Source organism: Microcaecilia unicolor, chromosome 8 (genome assembly GCF_901765095.1).
Source record: "Microcaecilia unicolor chromosome 8, aMicUni1.1, whole genome shotgun sequence".
Lineage (NCBI taxonomy): Eukaryota > Metazoa > Chordata > Amphibia > Gymnophiona > Siphonopidae > Microcaecilia > Microcaecilia unicolor.
The window spans coordinates 77,113,041-77,133,417 of record NC_044038.1 but is presented as its reverse complement, the minus strand read 5'-3'; the positions used below and the strand labels follow the sequence as shown (position 1 = coordinate 77,133,417).

The window sequence follows — 20,377 nt, the reverse complement described above, 5'->3', positions numbered from 1 at the left end:
TTTCAGCGCCGATTTTTTAGTGCGATTTATAGAATTCACCCCATATATAGAATCCAGGGGTTAGCTTGTAACTTCAAGGGGGGCATTCATATGGGTTGAACATGGATGGAAAGCAGAAGAGTAGAGAATGGAAGACAAGCTTCAATGTAGGGAGTGTTGGACAAAACACCTTTATTAGCACCAAAGACCCAACACTAGGTCGTGTTTCGGCAGGAGAACTGCTAGCAGTGGCGATGTTGGTGCTAAGGCGTTTTTTTGGCTAGCGTTTTTCCCATCTGTGCAATCCTTTCACACATAATCACATCAGGATAACTTTACTTCAGACACTATACACTACTTTGTCCTACCAGCAGTGTAATCCTTGGCCCCTGAGGCAAGCGGGCTCTCCTGCTGAAACACAGCCCCATGTTGGGTCTCTGTTTAGTGCTAAAAAAGGCGTTTTGTTCAATACTGCCTGCATTGAAGCTCGTGTTGCATTCTGTACTCTTCTGCTTTCTTTGGACTTTCATGTAGAGGTGTTCTCTTGTTTTGTGGTCTTTGAGCATGGATGGGCTGTAGGTTTGGCATCATGCAACTACTCAATTTATAGAATACTAGTAAAAGAGGCCCGTTTCAGAGCAAATGAAACGGGTGCTAGTAAGGTTTTCATCGCCAACACCCCCTCCCTCCCTCCCTCCCTCCCTCCCTCCCTGGCCAACCCCTTCGTTGTTCTGCCATTGCTCCGCCCCCAACGTCATGATGTTTGACGCGAAGGCGGGGCCCGGAGCGATTCCCCCCCCCCCCCCCGCCTCCCTGCCTCCCTCCCTGCCAACCCCTTCGAGGGCGGGGCCTGGAGCGATTTTGGTGGCTTCACCACCACGAACCTTCAAACCTTTTTGAAGGAAGTCAGGGCTTGGCTTCACTGACGTCAGTGTCCTCAGAACGTTGAGGGTGAGTTTTATTATAGTAGATTTAAATAAAAAAATGGGGATGAGGAATACAATCCACTCTTATCAGAACAATATTTACTATCCCCACACACTGTAAACAGCCTGCAAAAAACAGATTTAAGTTGGGAGGAAAAGCCTCAAACAGCTCCAGACACGCTATCTCTTTGCCACTATTTTCTTTTGTCCTCTAGAACAGAGACCCCGACCTTGAAAAAGCTAGAACGAAACACTGGCCATCGTCGGTCAGGGTTCAAAGTGGATGGCAAGAGGCAGTCAGATAAGTGCATTCTGTACTTACCCAGCAGTGGAAGGAGTGGCTGGGATACAAGTTTATTGATGTAAAAACACTGTGGTGTTTCAAGAAGACATTTAGTAGAGATAGCTGTTTGAAGAAATTTATACCAATTTAAAAATATTTAAAGAACATTTTGCAGAAGAGGTGGAGAGGTTTTTCTGCCAATGATGAAGAGTCGTTTAGTTCCGAGGGCGTGTTCACCTGGAGCTCTTCGAGGCTTTGCCTTCCACCTTAAATCTCTTTTTTACAGGCTGTTTACAGTGTGTGGGGATTTATAGAATATTGTCAGTTACATGCCTTGCATGGGTACCCGATCAAAATAACCTCGACAAAATGACCCCGATAAAAAAGCCCCCACACAAAATAGCCCCGACAAAAAAATCTCCAAACAAAAAAGCTCCCGACATAATAGCCACTGTCAAAATGGCCTGCCCACAATATAGCCCCTGACAAATTAGCCCTCCGACAAAAGGACCTGATCAGGCTGCCTAGAATATGGCCTCTGACAAAGTAACCCGAACAGTACCAGACAGAAGGAGAACTTACCTTGCAGCACACTGCATTTTTTCCTAATAATCTTACCTTGCCAAACATGATAAAGTTGGTAAGACTATGAAAATGACAACCAGGGGCCCAGAGTGAATTTGGGGGGCCCAGGCCCCCGTGGCTCCACCTAGCTATGCCACTGCTGCCGCCTGAGGCAGAAAATGATCTGCTGCCCCAGCTCCTCTGCTGTCCCCCCCCCTGCCCTTTCCTCCCTAACCCCCTTCCCGAAACTACCTTTTCTATTTTTTTCTTTTTTTTTCAAAAGAAGGCAGTGTTAGCGACTCCCATAGGCTGTCCTGCCTCCAATCCCGGCTCCTGTACTCTACTGCGGGCAGCCTACCTCTCTGATGTAATTTCCTGTTTCCTTGGAGGTGGGCCGCCCGAGGTAGAGAGAAGGGGCTAGGACCAACTGCAGGACAGCATATGGGAGTCACTGCCACCACCTTCCTTTGAAAAACAAGAAAAGAAAATGGTAATTTGGGGGAAGGGGGTTGGGGAGGACAGGTCGATGCCGCCTCACAAGAGTGCTGCCCGAGGCCCCCACCTCAGGTGGCCCAATGGTAGGGCCGCCACTGAAAAGTCTGTCCTGTTTTTATGCAGTAACCCATGGCTGCTTAAGTGATGAATGTTGACTTAAGCGGCTGTCTTAACCAGGTTAAAAATAACTGGATATTCAAAGCCGAAGCCCACACAGGTCCCAAATTTGAATAACCAGGAATAACTCCATTGTCACTTTCGGCACCTAACCATTGTACCTCTATCCAGAAAATCTAGACTGCCTCAATCTTGATTGACTGCACTTTTTGTCCTTTAGATTGTAAGCTCCTTTGAGCAGGGACTGTCCTTCTTTGTTAATTGTACAGCGCTGCGCAACCCTGGTAGTGCTTTAGAAATGTTAAATAGTAGTAGTAGTGGTGGTGAGCAAAGCGCTTACGCCCGACAGTTGAATATTGACCCCTACAAAGCTAACCAGGGTGACACTTCTGTTAGAAAGCACTTTGCCAAACCAGGAGACAGCATCAATGACTTTATGGTGAGAATACTAAAAGCCCCGTGGGTGTAACCACAATAGATCCGATTCACTATTAAATCAGTTATACAACTAAACACACTGTGAATCTCATGTACACACTTGCAAACCACTGCGTCTATGCGCATATACGTTATTTATAGTGATGAGAGGAAAAACCTCATACTACTTCAACAGGAAAAAACAGCAAACAGCTCTAAGCCCACAGTGAAAAAGTAATCATTGGAACAAAAACCTCTCATTAAGCTTCTTCAGTGATACAATAAATCAATCAAAACCCCTTATCTGTACTGTGCTCTGCTGCTCCCTTAATGTTCTCTCACAGAGTGAGGTCTCACACCCATTTCACTTAGGCTTTTTCAAGAGTCCTCACCATCTGACCTGGAACAGCAACAAAAGTGCATGATAAATGCAAGAAGAAGTCCCAGCAAAACAGACTATAGTGGGCATGTGCGTAAATACTGAATCCTCCTGTACCCTGAGAGCTACAGTCCCATGGCATACGAAGCCAGCAAGCAGGCCTGCAAAATGGAGCATCAAAAATGTTTAAGCTACGCTTCCAAAAGGAAACGCAGAACAGTGCGTCATGACGTCCTAACGTCATGACATCACGAAACTCAGAGCACCATCAAAATCAAACTCAAAACCAAGACATGGAAAACTCCAAACCAAGGCAATCAAGTCAAAAAAGTTTACTGCCCTGAGGTTTTTCCTCTCATCACTATAAATAACGTATATGCGCATAGACACAGTGGTTTACAAGTATGTACATGAGATTCACAGTGTGTTTGTGAGAATACTAAAAGGACATTTTAAAACAATGTCGGAATGAAAGAGCTTTGAAGTTAAAATGATGAAATATTTTGACACCCACTAGACAAGACTTAACAAAGATCTGGGGTTCCTGTCACATTATAAACCATAAAATTACACTGCTTTGTCACCCTCGGATCACCCATCCATCTCTCCCAGTTTCTGACTCTCATCCCACCCCTACCTTTCCCAGTCATTGAAATGCTTTTATGTTTCACTTATATATTCAGACATTTGACAACATTTGCTCATTTCTGATATGAAGAAGAAGGTATTGCATTTGAAAGCTAATCAAAAAATATATTAAGTTAGTCCAATAAAAGGTATCATCTTATTTTCTTTGTTTTGTTTTATTTCTGTTTATTACCTGTTTTCAATATAAATCCTTTCTTAACATCAGACTTTGCATTCACCTCTCTGATCCCTGAAGTGCCCTGGGCCAATAATTTTAGGGAAATTTCCTCAGCCACTGTAAGATCTTGGCCAAACAGTCGCTGCAGAGGGGAAGTTGGGACTGTCCTTCTCATGTGCATGACTTAGCACTTTTTCTCCCCCCTACAGTCCTTGTCACAAGTCAGTGACAAGGCCTGCAGCAGAATTTGCCCTTTATCTATGCTCAGACTTCTCCATTCCTTTCATGCCCCCTCCCTTAGATTTCAGAGGCCTCTTCATTATTCCTCACCAGCAGTCTTGGGTTTTTGGTATGATCTGCAGACCTTGTCCCCTCACTGTTTATTCTCTTTTCCAGATTGTTTATGAGTACACTGAACAGCACAGATCGTTTCCATCCTTTCCCCCCCCCCCTTTTTTTTTTCAGTTTTTACACAGTACACAGAACATGTTGCCACATAAGGACCATCTGACCCACCAGACTGCCTACATTACTCTGGCTCAGGATACCTTCCAGCTGTCAGCTGTACAAATAACCACCTGCAGGAGACCATATCTTCTCCTTTAATTATATATTATATATATTTATTACCCGCCTTCCCAAAAAGTTCCACCCAAGTAATGTACAAAGTAAAAATGCTTAAAAACAACCGGATTGATATTCAAAGTGATTTATCCAGCCAGAAATGGCTATTGGCTGGTTAATTCACTTGTTCGGGTCTAAACCATTATTGGTGCTGAAAATGTCCGCTTAACACCGAACTCAAAACTGGCTATTTTGGGGCTGTTCCAGGGGTAGAGTCAGCACTTGGCCGGTTAAGTGCCAATTTCAGAACTTAACACAGTAAATGATGGCAGATAAAGATCCTCATGGTCCACCCAGTCTGCCTAACCACCCAGGTTAACCACATAAATAGGACCTATATTTATGTGCTGTTGCATAGCCAGTTAAGTGCTGAATATTGCATCTAACCATCTATGTTTTGTCTGGCTCCACATGCCCAGAAATTCAATGCTGAAGCCCAAACATGGCCCAGCATTAAATTTCCAGGCATAACATCGGCGGCAGTCAGCAAAATGCTCATCACCACCCACTGAATATCGACCCCATTTGCTGAAAAAAAAAAAATGTATAAAACCCAAACACATAAAACACAAAAGCAACATTGCAATCCCTTTGTCACTATTTACAGCATTTTAAGATTATATTCCTTAATTCCAACCATTGACTAGAAACAAAAAAGGTTTTACATTTCTTCCAGAAAGCCATATAGTTTGGTTACTTTCCCAGTATTAGCAGGAATCTGTTCCACCCACGGGAGCTGCCACTCAAAAAGTGCTATCTATCACAATAATCCAACTAATTCTATAAAATTGGGTGTCCAACTTTACCCTTAGCCCAATTTATAGGATAAGGTCAGTTGCACACTCAACTGTTAACTGGAGTTAACAGCCAATTATTGGCTGAAATAGAGATGTACCAGAAAGGAGGAGAACGATTGATAAGCACAGTTCAGGAGAAGGACCTTGGGGTAATGTTGTCTGAGGATCTCAAGGTAATGAATCAATGTGATAAGGCATGGCCAGAAGGATGCTAGGCCGCATAGAGAGGGATATAACCAGCAGAAGAAAGGAGGTGTTGATTCCCCTGTACAAATCGTTGGTGAGGCCCCACTTGGAGTATTGTATTCAGTTTTGGAGGCTGTATCATGCTGAGGACATAAAAAGACGAAGTGGTTCAGAGAAAGTGATGAAAATGGTATAGGGTTTGCGTCGCAAGATGTATGAGGAGAGACTTGAGGACCTGTACATCTATACCCTGGAAGAAAGGATAGACAGGGGTGATATGATACAGACATTCAAATATTTGAAAGGTATTAATTTAGAAACAAACCTTTTCCAGAGACGAGAAGGTGGTAGAACTAGAAGACATGAATTGAGGTTGCAGGGGGCCGACTCAGGAATAATATCAGGAAGTACTTTTTCACAGAGAGGGTGGTAGATACCTGGAATGCCCTCCTGTGAAAGGTGATAGAGATGAAAACACTAATGGAATTCAAAAATGAATGGGATAAACACAAAGGAATCCTGTATAGAAGGCATGGAACCAAAGAAGCTTAGTGATGATTAGATGGCAACACCAGTAATTGAGAAGCAAAGCCAGTACTGGGCAGACTTCTACACAGTGGCATAGATATGGGGGGGGGGGCCTTAGGGTCCCAGGTCCCCCAACCCTGATGGCCAGCCAATTGCCTGTGTTTTAGGCACTACTGGCTGCCCTTCCACTCCCTGCACCGCTGTCCTTCAATTTTCTGGGCCGCCGGCAGTGTCGGTAGGGTAAACACACTGCCTTCGGCAGCCCAAAAGCTTTCCCTCTGCTACAATTTCCTTTTCCGCCTAGACAGGATGCTGGAACAGAAGGAGAGCTTCCAAGACCACTGAAGGCAGTGTGTTTACCTTACTGACGCTGCCTGCGGTCCAGAAAATTGAAAAAGGGCAGTGGTGCAGGGAACAGTGAAGAACTGCGTTTCAGGGAGCCGGAACAAGAGACGTCAAAAAGCTGAAGCCAATTAGGTTGGTCTCCCTTTCCCTCTCCTCTACATGGCTATCGGTCAACCCCGTTCACTCAAAACAAAGCAAGCAAACCTATGAGCTGCTGTATCCATTTTGTCGTCCTTTATTGTTGGTAACATTTTAACTTTTCTTGGGTATCCAGATAATTTATTTTTGGGTTTTGTTTTGGGGTAGAAAGTGATCTTGTATTGTGCTCCTTACAGTACATAATTCTTTTTATTTTTGTTTCTCCTGTGCTGTACTGCTTACAGAGAATATGATTTCTCAGTGTTTCCCTTTCTAATTATGATTCTTTATTCTGTAATTGGTGAGGATTGGCACGTGTTCTGTAAGTGACCAAGGTGAGAGATTCTGCTGGCATATAATTTGTGCATGGATCCATAGGAGTCTGATTTGTCTGGTTTTTCCAATAGGATGCATATTGCGGTTCTGTATATTCACTGCTGCCTTTTTAAAGGTACAGTTACTGATATTTATGTGTTCAGAAGTGGTACTGTTAAGCTTGCTACATAAGCTCTGAGAAGCTTGTTTGCAGGATTTAGTGTTACTTCACAACAGGGGCGTAGCCAGACCTCGCTGGGAGGGGGGCCAGAGCCCGAGGTGGGGGGGCACTGTTTAGCCCCCCCCCCCCGCCGTCACCCCCCCCCCCAGCCACCACATTGGACCACCTCCCGCCACCAACCCCCCCACCATCCCCCCCCCCCAGCCGCCGCAGCCGCCGCCACATTGGACCCCCTCCCGCCACCAACCCTCCCCCGCCGCCGTCGCCGCCCGCCCCCGCATCAGATACCTCGTTTGCTGAAGCCAGAGAGAGTCTTCTTTAGTTCAGTGCCGGAGTATCGCCTTCGTTCAAGGAAGTTCCTGCTGGTCAGAAACAGCTGATCACAGGGTTGCAGTGCACTTCCTTGAACGAAGGCGCTACTCCGGCGCTGAACTAAAGAAGCCTCTCTTCGGCTGCAGCAAACGAGCTATCTGATGCGGTGGCGGGGCGGACGGCAGCGGGGGAGGGTTGGTGGTGGGAGGGGGGTTCAAGGGGATCATCGCCAGGGGGGCCAGGGCCAAATCTATGGGGGCCCAGGCCCCCTCAGGCCCCACGTAGCTACGCCACTGCTTCACAAACAATCTGGCAGACAATCCTTTATTTGTCTGCTCCTTCTTAAGGAGAAGGGGGTGGAAGGAACACTGTCAGGAACTCCAGGAACTTGAACTGGTTCAATGTCAGCTTCAAAAAGGAAATAAAGCACTAGAACCTGAGTAAGGGACAAGAAGACTTACTTTATTAATACAGCTTAATAAGGTATTTTATATTTCTTATAAAGTAAAGTTGAGGGATATGTGCCATTGCAGTAATCATTTTCCAGGATACTGTGATGTGTGTTGACAGGTTGACCAGAATCAAGTCTACTATAATGGTAAAGTTAAATTATGGGATAATGCAACTTAACTTTTGCTTCCAAGGTTTCCATAAGTGTGCATGTTATTTATGTTGATGCAGGACAGACATTTTAGTTAGAAATCCGTTATCAAGTGCACTCTAAGGCATTATTTAGGAGCATACCAAGCACTATGCAAGCCTATATGTCTAGTTCCCCCCGCCCCAAGTTAACTCTGGACCCCCCCCAAAATGTTAGGTCTGGCTATGCCCCTGCTTCTACGGTCTGTGCCCTGATCGTGGCTGGACAGATTCAATTTCAGTAACTGGAGAACAAGGCCAGTGCTGGGCAGACCTCTACAATCTGTGCCTTGAAAATGACAAAGACAAATCAAGATCAAGTATCCATATGTAGTATCGCATCATACCTTATACTATGAGTTTATCTTGTTGGGCAGACTGGATGGACCATACAGGTCTTTATCTGCCATTATGTACTATGTTACTATGTAAATTGGTGTTAATTGGCACGAGTTGGCAGTTGCGCATACAACTGACCTTAGTCACTGTACTAAAAGCTGTGTGCGCAATTTCTGTTGTACACAACTTTGGGGCATGGCTGTGGGAGGGCACGGGCAGATCAGGGGCATGCTTAGGAGTTATGCGCACAGGTTAGAGCATACTAGGGGGTTACATTCCTAGCTGCCAACACTTAGGCGCGAACACACCAGCCAGGGGTGAACGCGAGGGCCCCGCTCTCGTGGCAGTGTGTGATGACAAGGGCTTTGAGAACCATATTGCCGACGCAAGTAAAGACTTTCACACAATCACCCACAAGGAGCCTCTTGGTGCTCCTAGCAGTCCTGAGAAAAGGCTGACTTTCTTCTGATAAGTGGTGCGCTCTGCACTTTCCCAATTCACTTTACAGAGCAAAAAAAAAAAAAGCCACTTGAAGCATGCACAGAGCAGACATGCTATGTGATTGTCTGCTCTGCGCATGCTCAGCTGACCGACTGGCTTCCCCACCTATGGAGATAATTGCATGCAAATGAGCTAACAGTGAGCAGCTCATTTGCAGGCGATTTCCTTCATGCATGCCCGGCTTTTTAAAAATCAGTGAGTGACAAAGGGGATCAGTAATGTAAGAGGTAATTGTGGGGAGTTTAGTGCATCTGGACCCTAGTCGGCTCACCTGGTAGCTACTCAGCTAGATCTCTATTAAAAACTGACTTCATAAGGTTACATATATTAGTACTTCTCAGCCCCATCCTGGAGTAGACCTAGACAGTCTTTTTTTCAGGATAACCAGCATGAATAAGTATGAGATAGATTTGCATCTTGTTTTCATCGAGGCCTGTTAAATATTTGCATTTTTCTATTATCTCTTCCCTTTCCTCCAGTGAATAATTCAGAGTTTCATAAGCTTCTCCGAGTTGGCTTGTGTTTCTGATCCTTTTCCATTTTGGTAGCCCTTCTGTGAATTGTGTCTGTTCCAAGGAAGGATAATTTTTAAATGGATTTAGAGAAGAATTTTAAAAGAGGGTGCTGAAAAAATATGAATAGTGGGCTTATTTTATGCTTATTGCAAAAAAGCAATATAGGTGCCTATGTTCATTTATAAAATAAGCACCCAGAAAGTATAAACAGGTGACGCAAAATTCTGCTGCTCGGGTGATTGGAGGCATGGGTAGGGTTGATCATGTAACCACACAACTTATTAAGCTTCTTTGGCTTCCCATTGTTTGGAGTATTAAGTTTAAAATCTTGATGTTAGTTTTTACGGCCTTACATAATGATGCCCCATCATGGCCAGAGTTAGAGGGGAAGCAGACAGGGCAGCAGGGAGCCCCACCGTGGGCCAGCATGTCTTCCCTGTCTCTCCACCCCTGTCCAGGGTCTCCCTCACCTTCCCGGTCTAGTTTTTAAATGTTTTTGTTCAGTAGAAAATGAAGTGCATTTCTATTTTTATTTCTCCAGTGTGGCAGTACTTGCTGAGTTTAGGTTTTTGGGGTTCCCAGTTCCATTTTGGTGTTCATATTTCTAATCTGTGATCCCTTGTTCTGTATTTGGTTAAGGTCTGTCTGTGTTTTGTGTGTGAAGAGGTCATTTAAGGTTGTTTTATGTGTGGTAGTAATGAAGGGTAGGGAAATCAAGGGAGGGGGTAGGGAAGAGAGGGGATTGGAGGCCCCCTGCTTAATTTCTACCCTGGGCCCCAGCATGTCTAACACCCGCCCTGTGCCCCATTAGCCATTGCGCAAAGTCTGAAAGTTTATCTCCCTTCAAGAGATTTAAGATTACAAGGCCAATGTCTTCTGGATGTTTCCTCTTTTCGGGAGGTCCATCTGCAGGAAGATTGTTCCCATAATTCTTTCTAGCTGGGCCAACTATGTGAAACACTTCCTCTGGACATGCGCCAAATTACTTCATTATTAATGTTTAAAAAAACATCTAAAGACCTATTTGTTTTATGAGGCATTTCATTGAGTAATTAAAATCAATTATATAAAGGACTCTGCTTTTCCTCCAGTTCTGGAGTTGCTGTATGTTATATGTTATATTTTATTTTTGAGTTCTGTTTCAATTTTTATGAGTGTAAGTTGTAACCCGCTTAGTCTGGTAACTTAGTTGTTACCTGATTCGATTGTTCTGTAAGTTCCCCTCCAAGTGATTAGAACCACAAATGTACTTTCAGCCAGGAAACTAAAAGAGGTGTTTCCAAGGTGTGGAGGAAGGTTGGGGGAGGGAAAAACACACACAGATTTGATTTTCAGACCGTTCATGCAGTGTTTTGCCCAGCTTTTGCTGTCTGTATCAAAAGTAGGTGGAAAATACGTGGGTGCAGAGGACTCACATAGCTTATGGGCCATACTCAAAAGGAAACTGTACGACCCAGCTAGTTTCCCTTGGAAAATGTATCTATAGCATTTATAGCCCATCTTATCAAACACAGTGGCGTCCCCAAATGTGCCATTACATCCATGGGTACAAAAGTACCCAGGTCTTTTGCAACTACACATGCTACTGAAAAATGCACAAAGTTGTGTTCCTTCTCCAGCTGGTGATACTTTCCTTATAGACACAAGCAGCTTGTTATTTTATTAAACGCTGACTGACAATCGTCAGAGAAGAATCTGTGTAAGTCAGAAGCAGAGGAAAGGACAGGAAGGCTGAGGGCACCTGATGGACTAAGGTGCTACCAGCCTTTGGGGCTCATTTTCAAAAGAGAAAAATGTCCAAAAAGTGACATAAGTCTGCATTTGGATGTTTATCTCAAAAAAACGTCCAAATCAGTATTTTCTATACCTCTTTTTAGATGTTTTTCTCTGAAGTCCGTCAGAAGGACATCTAAATCTCAAGGGGGTGTGCCAGGGGCGTGTTCAAGGCGGGACTTGGGCGTTCCTAAGACTTACATGTCTTTCAGCCATAATGGAACAAAACAAAACCATCCAAGACTAAAACTTAAATGTTTTGAGCTAGACCTGTTTTTATTACGAATAAGGCACAAAAAGGTGTCCCAAATGACCAGATGACCACTGGAGGGAATCAGGGATGACCTCCCCTTACTCCTCCAGTGGTCACTAACCCCCTCCCACCCCCAAAAATTGTGATGAAGAACATTATTTGCCAGCCTCTATGCCAGCGTCAGATGTCATACTCAGGTCCATCACAGCAGCATGCAGGTTCCTGGAGTAGTCTAGTAGGGTTGCAGTGCACTTCAGACAGGTGGGCCCAGGCTCCTACCTCCTCCTACCTGTTACACTTGTGGAGGAAACTGTGAGCCCTACAAAACTCACCAGAAACCCACTGTACCCACATATAGGTGCCCCCTTCACCTGTAAGGGCTATGATAGTGGTGTACAGTTGGGGGTAGTGGGTTTGGGGTGGGTTTTGGGGGGCTCAGCACACAAGGTAAGGGAGCAATGGTCAGATGTGTACCTGGGAGAATTTTATGTAGCCCATTGCAGTGCCCCCTAGGGTGCCCTATTGCTGTCCTGGGATGTCAGGGAGACCAGTCTACTAAAAATGCTGGCTCCTCCTATGTCCCAATGGCTTGATTTTGGACGTTTTGCACTTGGACTTCTTTTTTTTTTTTTTTTTTCAAAAATGGTCCGACCCCCCCCCCCCCCCCCCCCAATCCAAATCAGAAAAACGTCCATACTATTTTCGAACACAAAAGATAGACATCTATCTTTTTCAAAAATAACCTTCTTTCCTGTTCAGAATTTGGACGTTTTCTTCTTCTTTGCAGAGCATAGGTGTGACATGGAAAGGTGTTTAACTTATAGAATACTATCAGGCTTATTTTTGAAAGAGAAAGGCGCCCATCTTTCGACACAAATCAGGAAATGGGCGTCCTTCTCCCAGGGTCGCCCAAATCGGCATAATCGAAAGCCGATTTTTGGCGTCCTCAACTGCTTTCCGTCGCGGGGATGACCAAAGTTCACAGGGGCGTGTCGTAAGTGTAGCGAAGGCGAGACTGGGGCGTGCCTAACACATGGGCATCCTCGACCTATAATGGAAAAAAGAAGGCCGTCCCTGACGAGCACTTGGGCGACTTTACTTGGTCCATTTTTTGTTATGACCAAGTCTCAAAAAGGTGCCCGAACTGACCAGATAACCACCGGAGGGAATCGGGAATGACCTCCCCTTACTCCCCCAATGGTCACTAACCCCCTCCCACCCTAAGAAAACTTTTTAAATATTTTTTGCCAGCCTCAAATGTCATACCCAGCTCCATGACAGCAGTATGCAGGTCCCTGGAGCAGTTTTAGTGGGTACTGCAGTGCACTTCAGGCAGGCGGACCCAGGCCCATCCCCCACTACCTGTTACACTTGTGGTGGTAAATGTGAGTCCTTCAAAACCTACCAGAAACCCACTGTACCCACATGTAGGTGCCCCCCTTCACCCCTTAGGGCTATGGTAGTGGTGTACAGTTGTGGGGAGTGGGGTTGGGGGGGGGTTTGGGGGGCTCACCACACAAGGTAAGGAAGCTATGCACCTGGGAGCAATTTATGAAGTCTACTGCAGAGCCCCCTCAGATGCAATTTCCTGTGGGCGAGATGCCATGCTGCTGCCTCTGGCGACCAACACTGCTGGGAAGTGAGAGAAATAAGGGAGCAGTGCCGGACCTACGGTGAGGGAGTGAAGAGAAGGGGACAGACCAGATCGGGGGGGGGGGGGGGGGGGAGGGATAATAGGCTTAACCTGTAGACTAGGTGAGATCAGAATCTGGGTATTTTGGCACCCTTAATCGCCAGTTCCCTGGGCCAGAGCCTCACCTGGTCCGTTAAGCCGGCCCTGCCCAATTTATGCCAGCCATTGACCTACTTACAGTACTCCTTAAGTTATGCACATAACTGGGAGCCCCGCCCTTCTTTTACGTTTACACTCACCCATACAGAATAGTGCTTAGGCGCCTTGCTGGCACTTTCTGAAATAAGTGAACACTTATCCACATAGGCGTAGAAGGACGCTAAGTGCCAATTGTGTATATCGCTGTTTATTTAACCAGCCTAACACAGACACTGACCAGTTAAATATCATATCAGTATCTAACTGTTAATAATCAGTGGCAGATAACCAGTTATCACTGCTGAATATTGTTATTTAGTGCTTAGCACAGAACCGGCTACATTGCAAGACTTATCCTGTTCAACGCCGATATTCAGCACCTAACCAGATAAGTTTAGTGGTCAACTAGGATCGCATAAATGGCTGTCCTGTCTTTAACCACTAAAAAGTTAACTGGTGAGCGCTGTATATCAGCATAACCAGTTAACATTTTAGTAGTTAAAAAAAACCTGGATATTCAACGATGGGTTCCGGCATTGAATATCCGGGTTTAATGCCAGCAGTAGACAAAAACACGGCCTGCCACCAGCTGAATATTGGGCCCTGTGTTTTTAGAATAGCGCCTGAGTGCCGTTGCATGAGTAATTAATTAATGCTAATTAGCACCAGTTAACACAACTTAAGGGCTATTATTGGTACTTTTAATGCCAGTTGATGCCTAAATTAACAATTAAACTACTGGCATTAGTCTATAAATTTTGTGACCAAGTTTGCACACTAGTCAGAAATTTGAGCGTCCTAGAGGATATAGGTAATATTCTGTACATTTAGGTGCACAAGAAACATGTAACCTTGGGCATCTGCAGCCATTCCCATTCCAGTCCTCGGGGCACACCTAGTCCCATCGGGTTTTCATGATATCATGAAAGTGTGGAGTGGAGGAGTGGCCTAGTGGTTAGAGCATCAGTCTTGCAATCCACAGGTGGCTGGTTCAAATCCCACTGCTGCTCCTTGTGATCTTGGGCAAGTCACTTAACCCTCCATTGCCTCAGGTACAAACTTAGATTGTGAGGCCCTCCAGGGACAGAGAAATATGCAGAGTACCTGAATGTAACTCACCTTGAGCTACTACTGAAAAAGATGTGAGCAAAATCTAAATAAATAAATGATATCCTCAATGAATATTCATGACTTAGATTTGCATGCCATTAAGGCAGTGCATGCAAATCTATTTCACACTTATTCCTTGTGGATATCCTGAAAACCCAATGGAAATAAGTGTGTCCTAAGGACTGGGTTGGGAATGGCTGGAATAGCCTTCGAGCTTACTGCTCTGGAATCTGGATGCCCAGACACTGTAGGAGAGGGCCCCACTGCACTTCCTCAGGGCACCTGAATGAAGGTGTCCAATTGTAGAATTGTCCTCTAACAGTTCTCTTTCATTTCTTGCCATCCCTCTCAAAGACTCTGTGCTGTTACAGACCCATGTGTCATCCATTGACAGACATTTTTATTCCTCTGCAATATCATTGATAAAGATAATTAAAGAGAATTGGCATGGCCTCTTCACTTTCATCTAAATGTATTCCATTGACTACACACTCTCTGTTGCTTAACCAGTTTCTCACCCAGTGTTAACATACCTTGACCCATAACAACATTTTCTTTTGTTCCATACAGCAGGCTCGTATCCATTCATTCATTGCTTTCCCCCACTGTATGTGAACCCTGTATCCATTCACCCCTTCCTGTATCTCAGCCCTGTAATACATCCCTCTATCTATTCATAGCCCTTCTATGTGTCAGCAGTGTAATATAAATATCTCCTTACTGATATACAGAGCTTTCTCTTTGGCACAGGCAGAGCACAGATGGGAGTGAACAGCTGACCAAAGCCATGTGGCTGATCCCCATCACCTTCCTCACCATTGGGTACGGAGATGTGGTCCCTCAGACTGTCTGCGGGAAGGTAGTTTGTCTGTGCACTGGAGTTATGGTGAGCAATCCCAAGGCTTGGAAGTTACGCTTCCGTGCAAAAATAGTTCAAAAACATTGATTTGTTTTACAGGAGTGAAGGTGTAGCCTAATGGTTAGTGCAGAGGGCTGAGAACCTGGGGAACTGGGTTCAATTCCCACTGCATCTCCTTGTGACTATGAGCAAATCACTAAATCCGCCATTGCCACAGGTACAATACTTAGGGCCCAGTTTACTAAACCGCGTTATAGGTGCGTTAGCGTCTTTAACACACATTAACCATGTATGCGCATTAACCATGTACACACCTACAGTATCCCTATAGGTGCCTGCATGGTTAGCACGCGTGCTAATTGTAGGCATGTTAAAAAACGCTAACGCGCCTTGGTAAACAGGGCCTTTAGATTGTGAACCCACTAGGTACAGAGAAAATGCCTGCATATAATAATTCTAAACTGCTTTGATTGCACCACAGAAAGGCAGTATATCAAAATCCCATTAGCCTTGTCCTTATTACATAGACCTCAGAGTAATTTATATATTTCAAAGCAAGTTTAGCCCATCAACCTAAACAACTTGGTTTTAGCAGATTACAAATTGATATAAATCTAAACATTTAAGCAAGATATCATCAAAGCAATATGTATGTGTATATATATATATATATATATATATATATATATATATATATATATATATGTGTGTGTGTGTGTGTGTGTGTGTATGGCCGACCAGTAAAATCGCTTGTTTGCGGTTATCCGGTCATTTTCAGTGGCACTTAACTGGTTGTCTCTACTGAAAATGACCGGTTAGCACCGAATTCCAAAGCGGCTAACTTATGGGCATTCCAGGGGCAGAATTGAGCTAATTACCAATATTCATACCCTCACCGCATAGTAAACCATTTAAATCATGCCGCACAAATAGCAGTCCTATCCTTAAGCGATTTGGCTTACGCGGTGAGGGGTTGATATTCAATACTAAAGCCCGGACAAGGCCCAGCATTGAATATTTAGGAATAATGCTGGTGGCGATCAGCAAAACGCTCACTGCCACCAGCTGAATATCGGCCAGATTTATGTATATTATAAAAAAACAAAACCATTATAAAACAACTCATAACTAAAAACAAAACAATCATATAGCAGCAGAAAAAAAACACAGTTTCTTTCCTTGGGGTCATAAGGAGAGATATTGTTCAGTGGAGAAAGCCCAGTTTGGAGGCTATATGGAAATGAAGGATGTAGTTCAGAGTTGGATAGTCCAGCTCATAAGCCTTCTAGAAGATGAGCCCAGATTATCAAGCATAGCAACTAAGCTATTATTCAAAAACACTCACTATAGAAAAACATTAGAAATTCATTTATGTATTTATTAGGCTTTTTTTACCGTGTTTTTGAAGGAATTCTCTCAAGGCAGTGTACAGTAAGTAACATATGCAATAGACACATCAGCAAAAATATTCAAATATCAATATAAAGTATGGCATAGTATACTACTTGCAATGTCAACACAATACACAATGAAACATTTTAACAGAATGCATTCTATTATCAAAAAGTTAAAAATCTATAGGTACCTCTACATCTTCCCCCGGATTTTGTATAGGTTGTCCAGATTTGGACGCAGATTCCAAATCCACGTGTAAACTAATTAGTCAATTAAGTGCCAAGTGGCACTTAATTGGCAGTAATTAGGAGTTGTGCATGGTTTTTGCCTTATGCTCTATTCTATAACAGATCTGCTCTCTATCTGTTATTCGATTCTAAAAATTGTTCCTATATAACCAGGGAATCGCATCAGAAAACTCAACTCTCCGCCAAATTCTAGAAATGGCACCTAAAGTTGGGCATGTAAATGTGTGGCTAGTTATAGACTAGGGTCAGTTACACACAAAATGTTTATTAGCTAATTGGTGCTCAATTGGCACTTAATTGGAGATAAGTACCAATGATTGGCATTAACAACAACTAATTGGCACTAATTAGCAGTTGCATGCGTAACTGACGCTTCTATAAATTGAGCACCTAACTTCTCTCATTCACAACTACAAAGGGGGCATAGGGCATTCTTGGGATTTAAGCACAGAGTTATAGAATACTTCCATTTCTGCGCCTGACTGACAGTAGTTACATGCGAGCACTTACACCAGGCTCTCTTGGTGTATTGTGGTGCTTTCAGAGCATTCCAGGCTTTAGGCTGGTGTCCACACTGAAAGGACAGGGGGTTCATATGCACAGGGGCAGCCCAAGGCAAGCTGCTGACAGAGGCAGGGTTGAGATGCCGGCGCCCCCCCCCCCCCCCCCCCCCCCTGGCCATGGTCTGGCATCTCCCCCCTTCTTTCCTTCAGCCCTTCCCCTAGTTTACCTTCTTTTCCCATGTTCCAAAATGCAGCAGCAGCTCCCATGCACTGCCCTGCCGCCTCTGAGGAAATAGGAAGTTACATCAGAGGGGTGGGCCACAGTAAAGGGAAGAGGCAGGTGCTGGCGGCAGGGCAGCCTATGGGAATCGCTGCCGCCGCCGCCACCTTTTGAAAAATGGACAAAGAACATAAACTCAGGGTAGGGAGTGGATGAAAAAAGGGGGAGATGCCGCTTCAGGAAGAGTGCCACCTGAGGCCCCCACCTCAGGTGGCCAATTGTAGGGTCGCCACTGTGTACACAACAGATGCACCTTGTATAGATAAGCCACTGACTACATGGGATTAAAGAGAAAGACTCCCTGAGTCCCCTGGTGTATAACCCTGACCAAAACAAGCACTTAAAAATATATATATACATACCTTTGAGCAGATGTAAATCTCATCATGGCGAATAGATGTGTAGATTTTAGCCCCACCCAAGCCTTCCCAGATCACAGCCTCTTGAAATCCCCATGAGTTGTGGATATTCATGTGTAGATGACAACTTTCTGAAATTGGTATTTACACTTGTATGCACTATTTACACATGGACATGTTTATAATGAAACCCCACTATTTACTATTCTACTCTCCAAGTGCTTTACCAAATAGCCATATTTCAACCAGTATTGTGGATTACAACAAAATGAATGGGCTTATTTACTGATATTTAGCAGCCTGACCCTTACTGTGAGACTTCCAAACCTGGAATCTGAGTTGCCACCATGTGAACACCTATACAACCTAATGCAGCTTATTTATTTTATTTTATTTATTTACAAAGGCTTGATATACTACCAAATGCCAGAGAAATGGCTTCAGAGCTATGTACATTAATAAAGGCTACAAGAGTTCAGTGGGGAGTGGAGTAAGCAAGGGTAGTGAGTTTTCAAGGCAGATTTAAATGCACAGTAGGAGGGTTCTGAGCAAAGAAGAGAGGGTAATACACTCCAAAGCTTTGGACCAATATAGCTAATGGGGGGAGGTTTGATTTGATTCTAGATGGATAACAGAGGAAGGAAGGAGTTTAGTAATCCAGTGTTGGTAGATTGGAGTGTAGGATATGAGGAGGCAGGAAAGATAATCTGGGGCCATGAGGAGACGTGATTTGAACATCAGTACTAGAATTTTAAACTAGATCCTTGCCAACAGAGGTAGAGCAAGGTTGTGATATGGTCGAAAGGCTTAGCACAGTGAAGAAGGTGAACTGCAGTAGATTGTACTAACTGAAGTCTTTTTAAGGATTGAAGTGGAAGCCCGGCGTAAAGTGAATTGCAGTAGCCAGAGTAATTACTATGGACAATAGAAGAGAGCAAATTGCTGCAAGAGATAAGTTGGGAGCTAAATTGATGGTTCTCAACTTCTCTTCTATTGTGACACACCTGACAGTGTTCACATTCATGAACAACTGAACACTACAAGTCACAGCTGAACAAAGAAAAACTCCTATATATCATTTCATGGTGCTAACAATGATGCAAGGGAACTACAGATGCAATGGCAATGACTGCAGGGTGGGGGAGATGAGTGGGCCAAAGGCCTGCAACATTTCCAGTTAGGGCTGGTGAGAGACGTAGGGATTAGTTATGGAGATTTCAAAAACGTGACTTCCTGGTACTCAACCTGCCGCACACATGGTTGTTAATGAAAGCACGAGTTTGTTGATTCAAATTTAATATGCAGCCTTTCTTTTAGCAGATTCCAAGCAAGTGTAGAAAACAATAATAAACAAATAAAGTTTCAAGTTTAATAACATTTAGTATATTGCCTGATATACTACCTTTAGAGCACTCAGAGCAGTTTACCCAAAAAAACAAACAAAAAAAAACTACTTGGACAAGGGAGTATGAGCCGGATAAGGAGATGGGGGGCTATAAGACACAAGGCCCCTTGTCTGTTCCGCAGTAGTATAGTACAGACAGAGAGGGTAATACAGTATACAATCAAAGAAACCAAAAGAAAAAAAGCAACACTGGGCCTTCAAGAATGAGACAACAGGAGTACTTTATTAAGCCAAAGACCCGACACGGGCCGTGTTTCGGCGCCAAAAAGGCGCCTGCCTCAGGGGTCTATTAATAAAAACATATAAATACATCAATAAAATAGAACATACAAAATAAATAATGACAGCATCGTGTTAACTTCAAATATATAAGAAATTAAAAAATAATAATAATGATAAAATGTTAATTTTACAAACAGTTGTGTTGATTCAATGAACTGTGTAAAATTGTAATGTTCCAGCAACCGTAAAATAGTCATAGAAACAGCTCCAGTAAGTTTAAAAATTCTTAGAAAATATATATATAATAACAAATATAAGCCAACATAATGCCAACCAATTTTCAAAATATAAGCAGACATGTAATAAGAGATATAAATAATATGAAAATATATTGTGAACAATTTTTTAAAATAAAATGTTTTTAAAGTAGTAATGGACATATGTGTCCACACATAAATACATATACATACAGATATATATCCAAAGCTGTAAGAACTAATTATATTTATATGTTTTGCATAATTATAGTGGTACTGATAGAATAGAGTGGCTTGTCTAATCTCAATATGTATGATGGCTACAAACGTTATTGCTATAATTAGCAATATGTATATATATGGAGAAAAAACATCATTGAAAAGGGCTTACCAAATTGTAGATATGGCAATCGTGCAATGTTTAAGTTGTAAGTGCCTACAAAATGAATAAACAGGAGTTGAAAAAATGTATACCCGACAAGTACTCATAGCCCCCC

General features: G+C 43.6%; 1 protein-coding gene across 1 annotated transcript in view; it reads left to right on the top strand.

Annotated features, from left to right (window-relative positions):
• LOC115476784 (intermediate conductance calcium-activated potassium channel protein 4-like) overlaps window positions 1-15,298 on the top strand; it is a 73,046-nt gene extending 57,748 nt beyond the window's left edge. Inside the window, exon 4 of the mRNA XM_030213362.1 lies at window positions 15,103-15,298. Coding sequence (XP_030069222.1) covers window positions 15,103-15,298 — 196 coding nt within the window. The remainder of the gene's footprint in view (window positions 1-15,102) is intronic.
• Window positions 15,299-20,377: the final 5,079 nt, after the last annotated feature.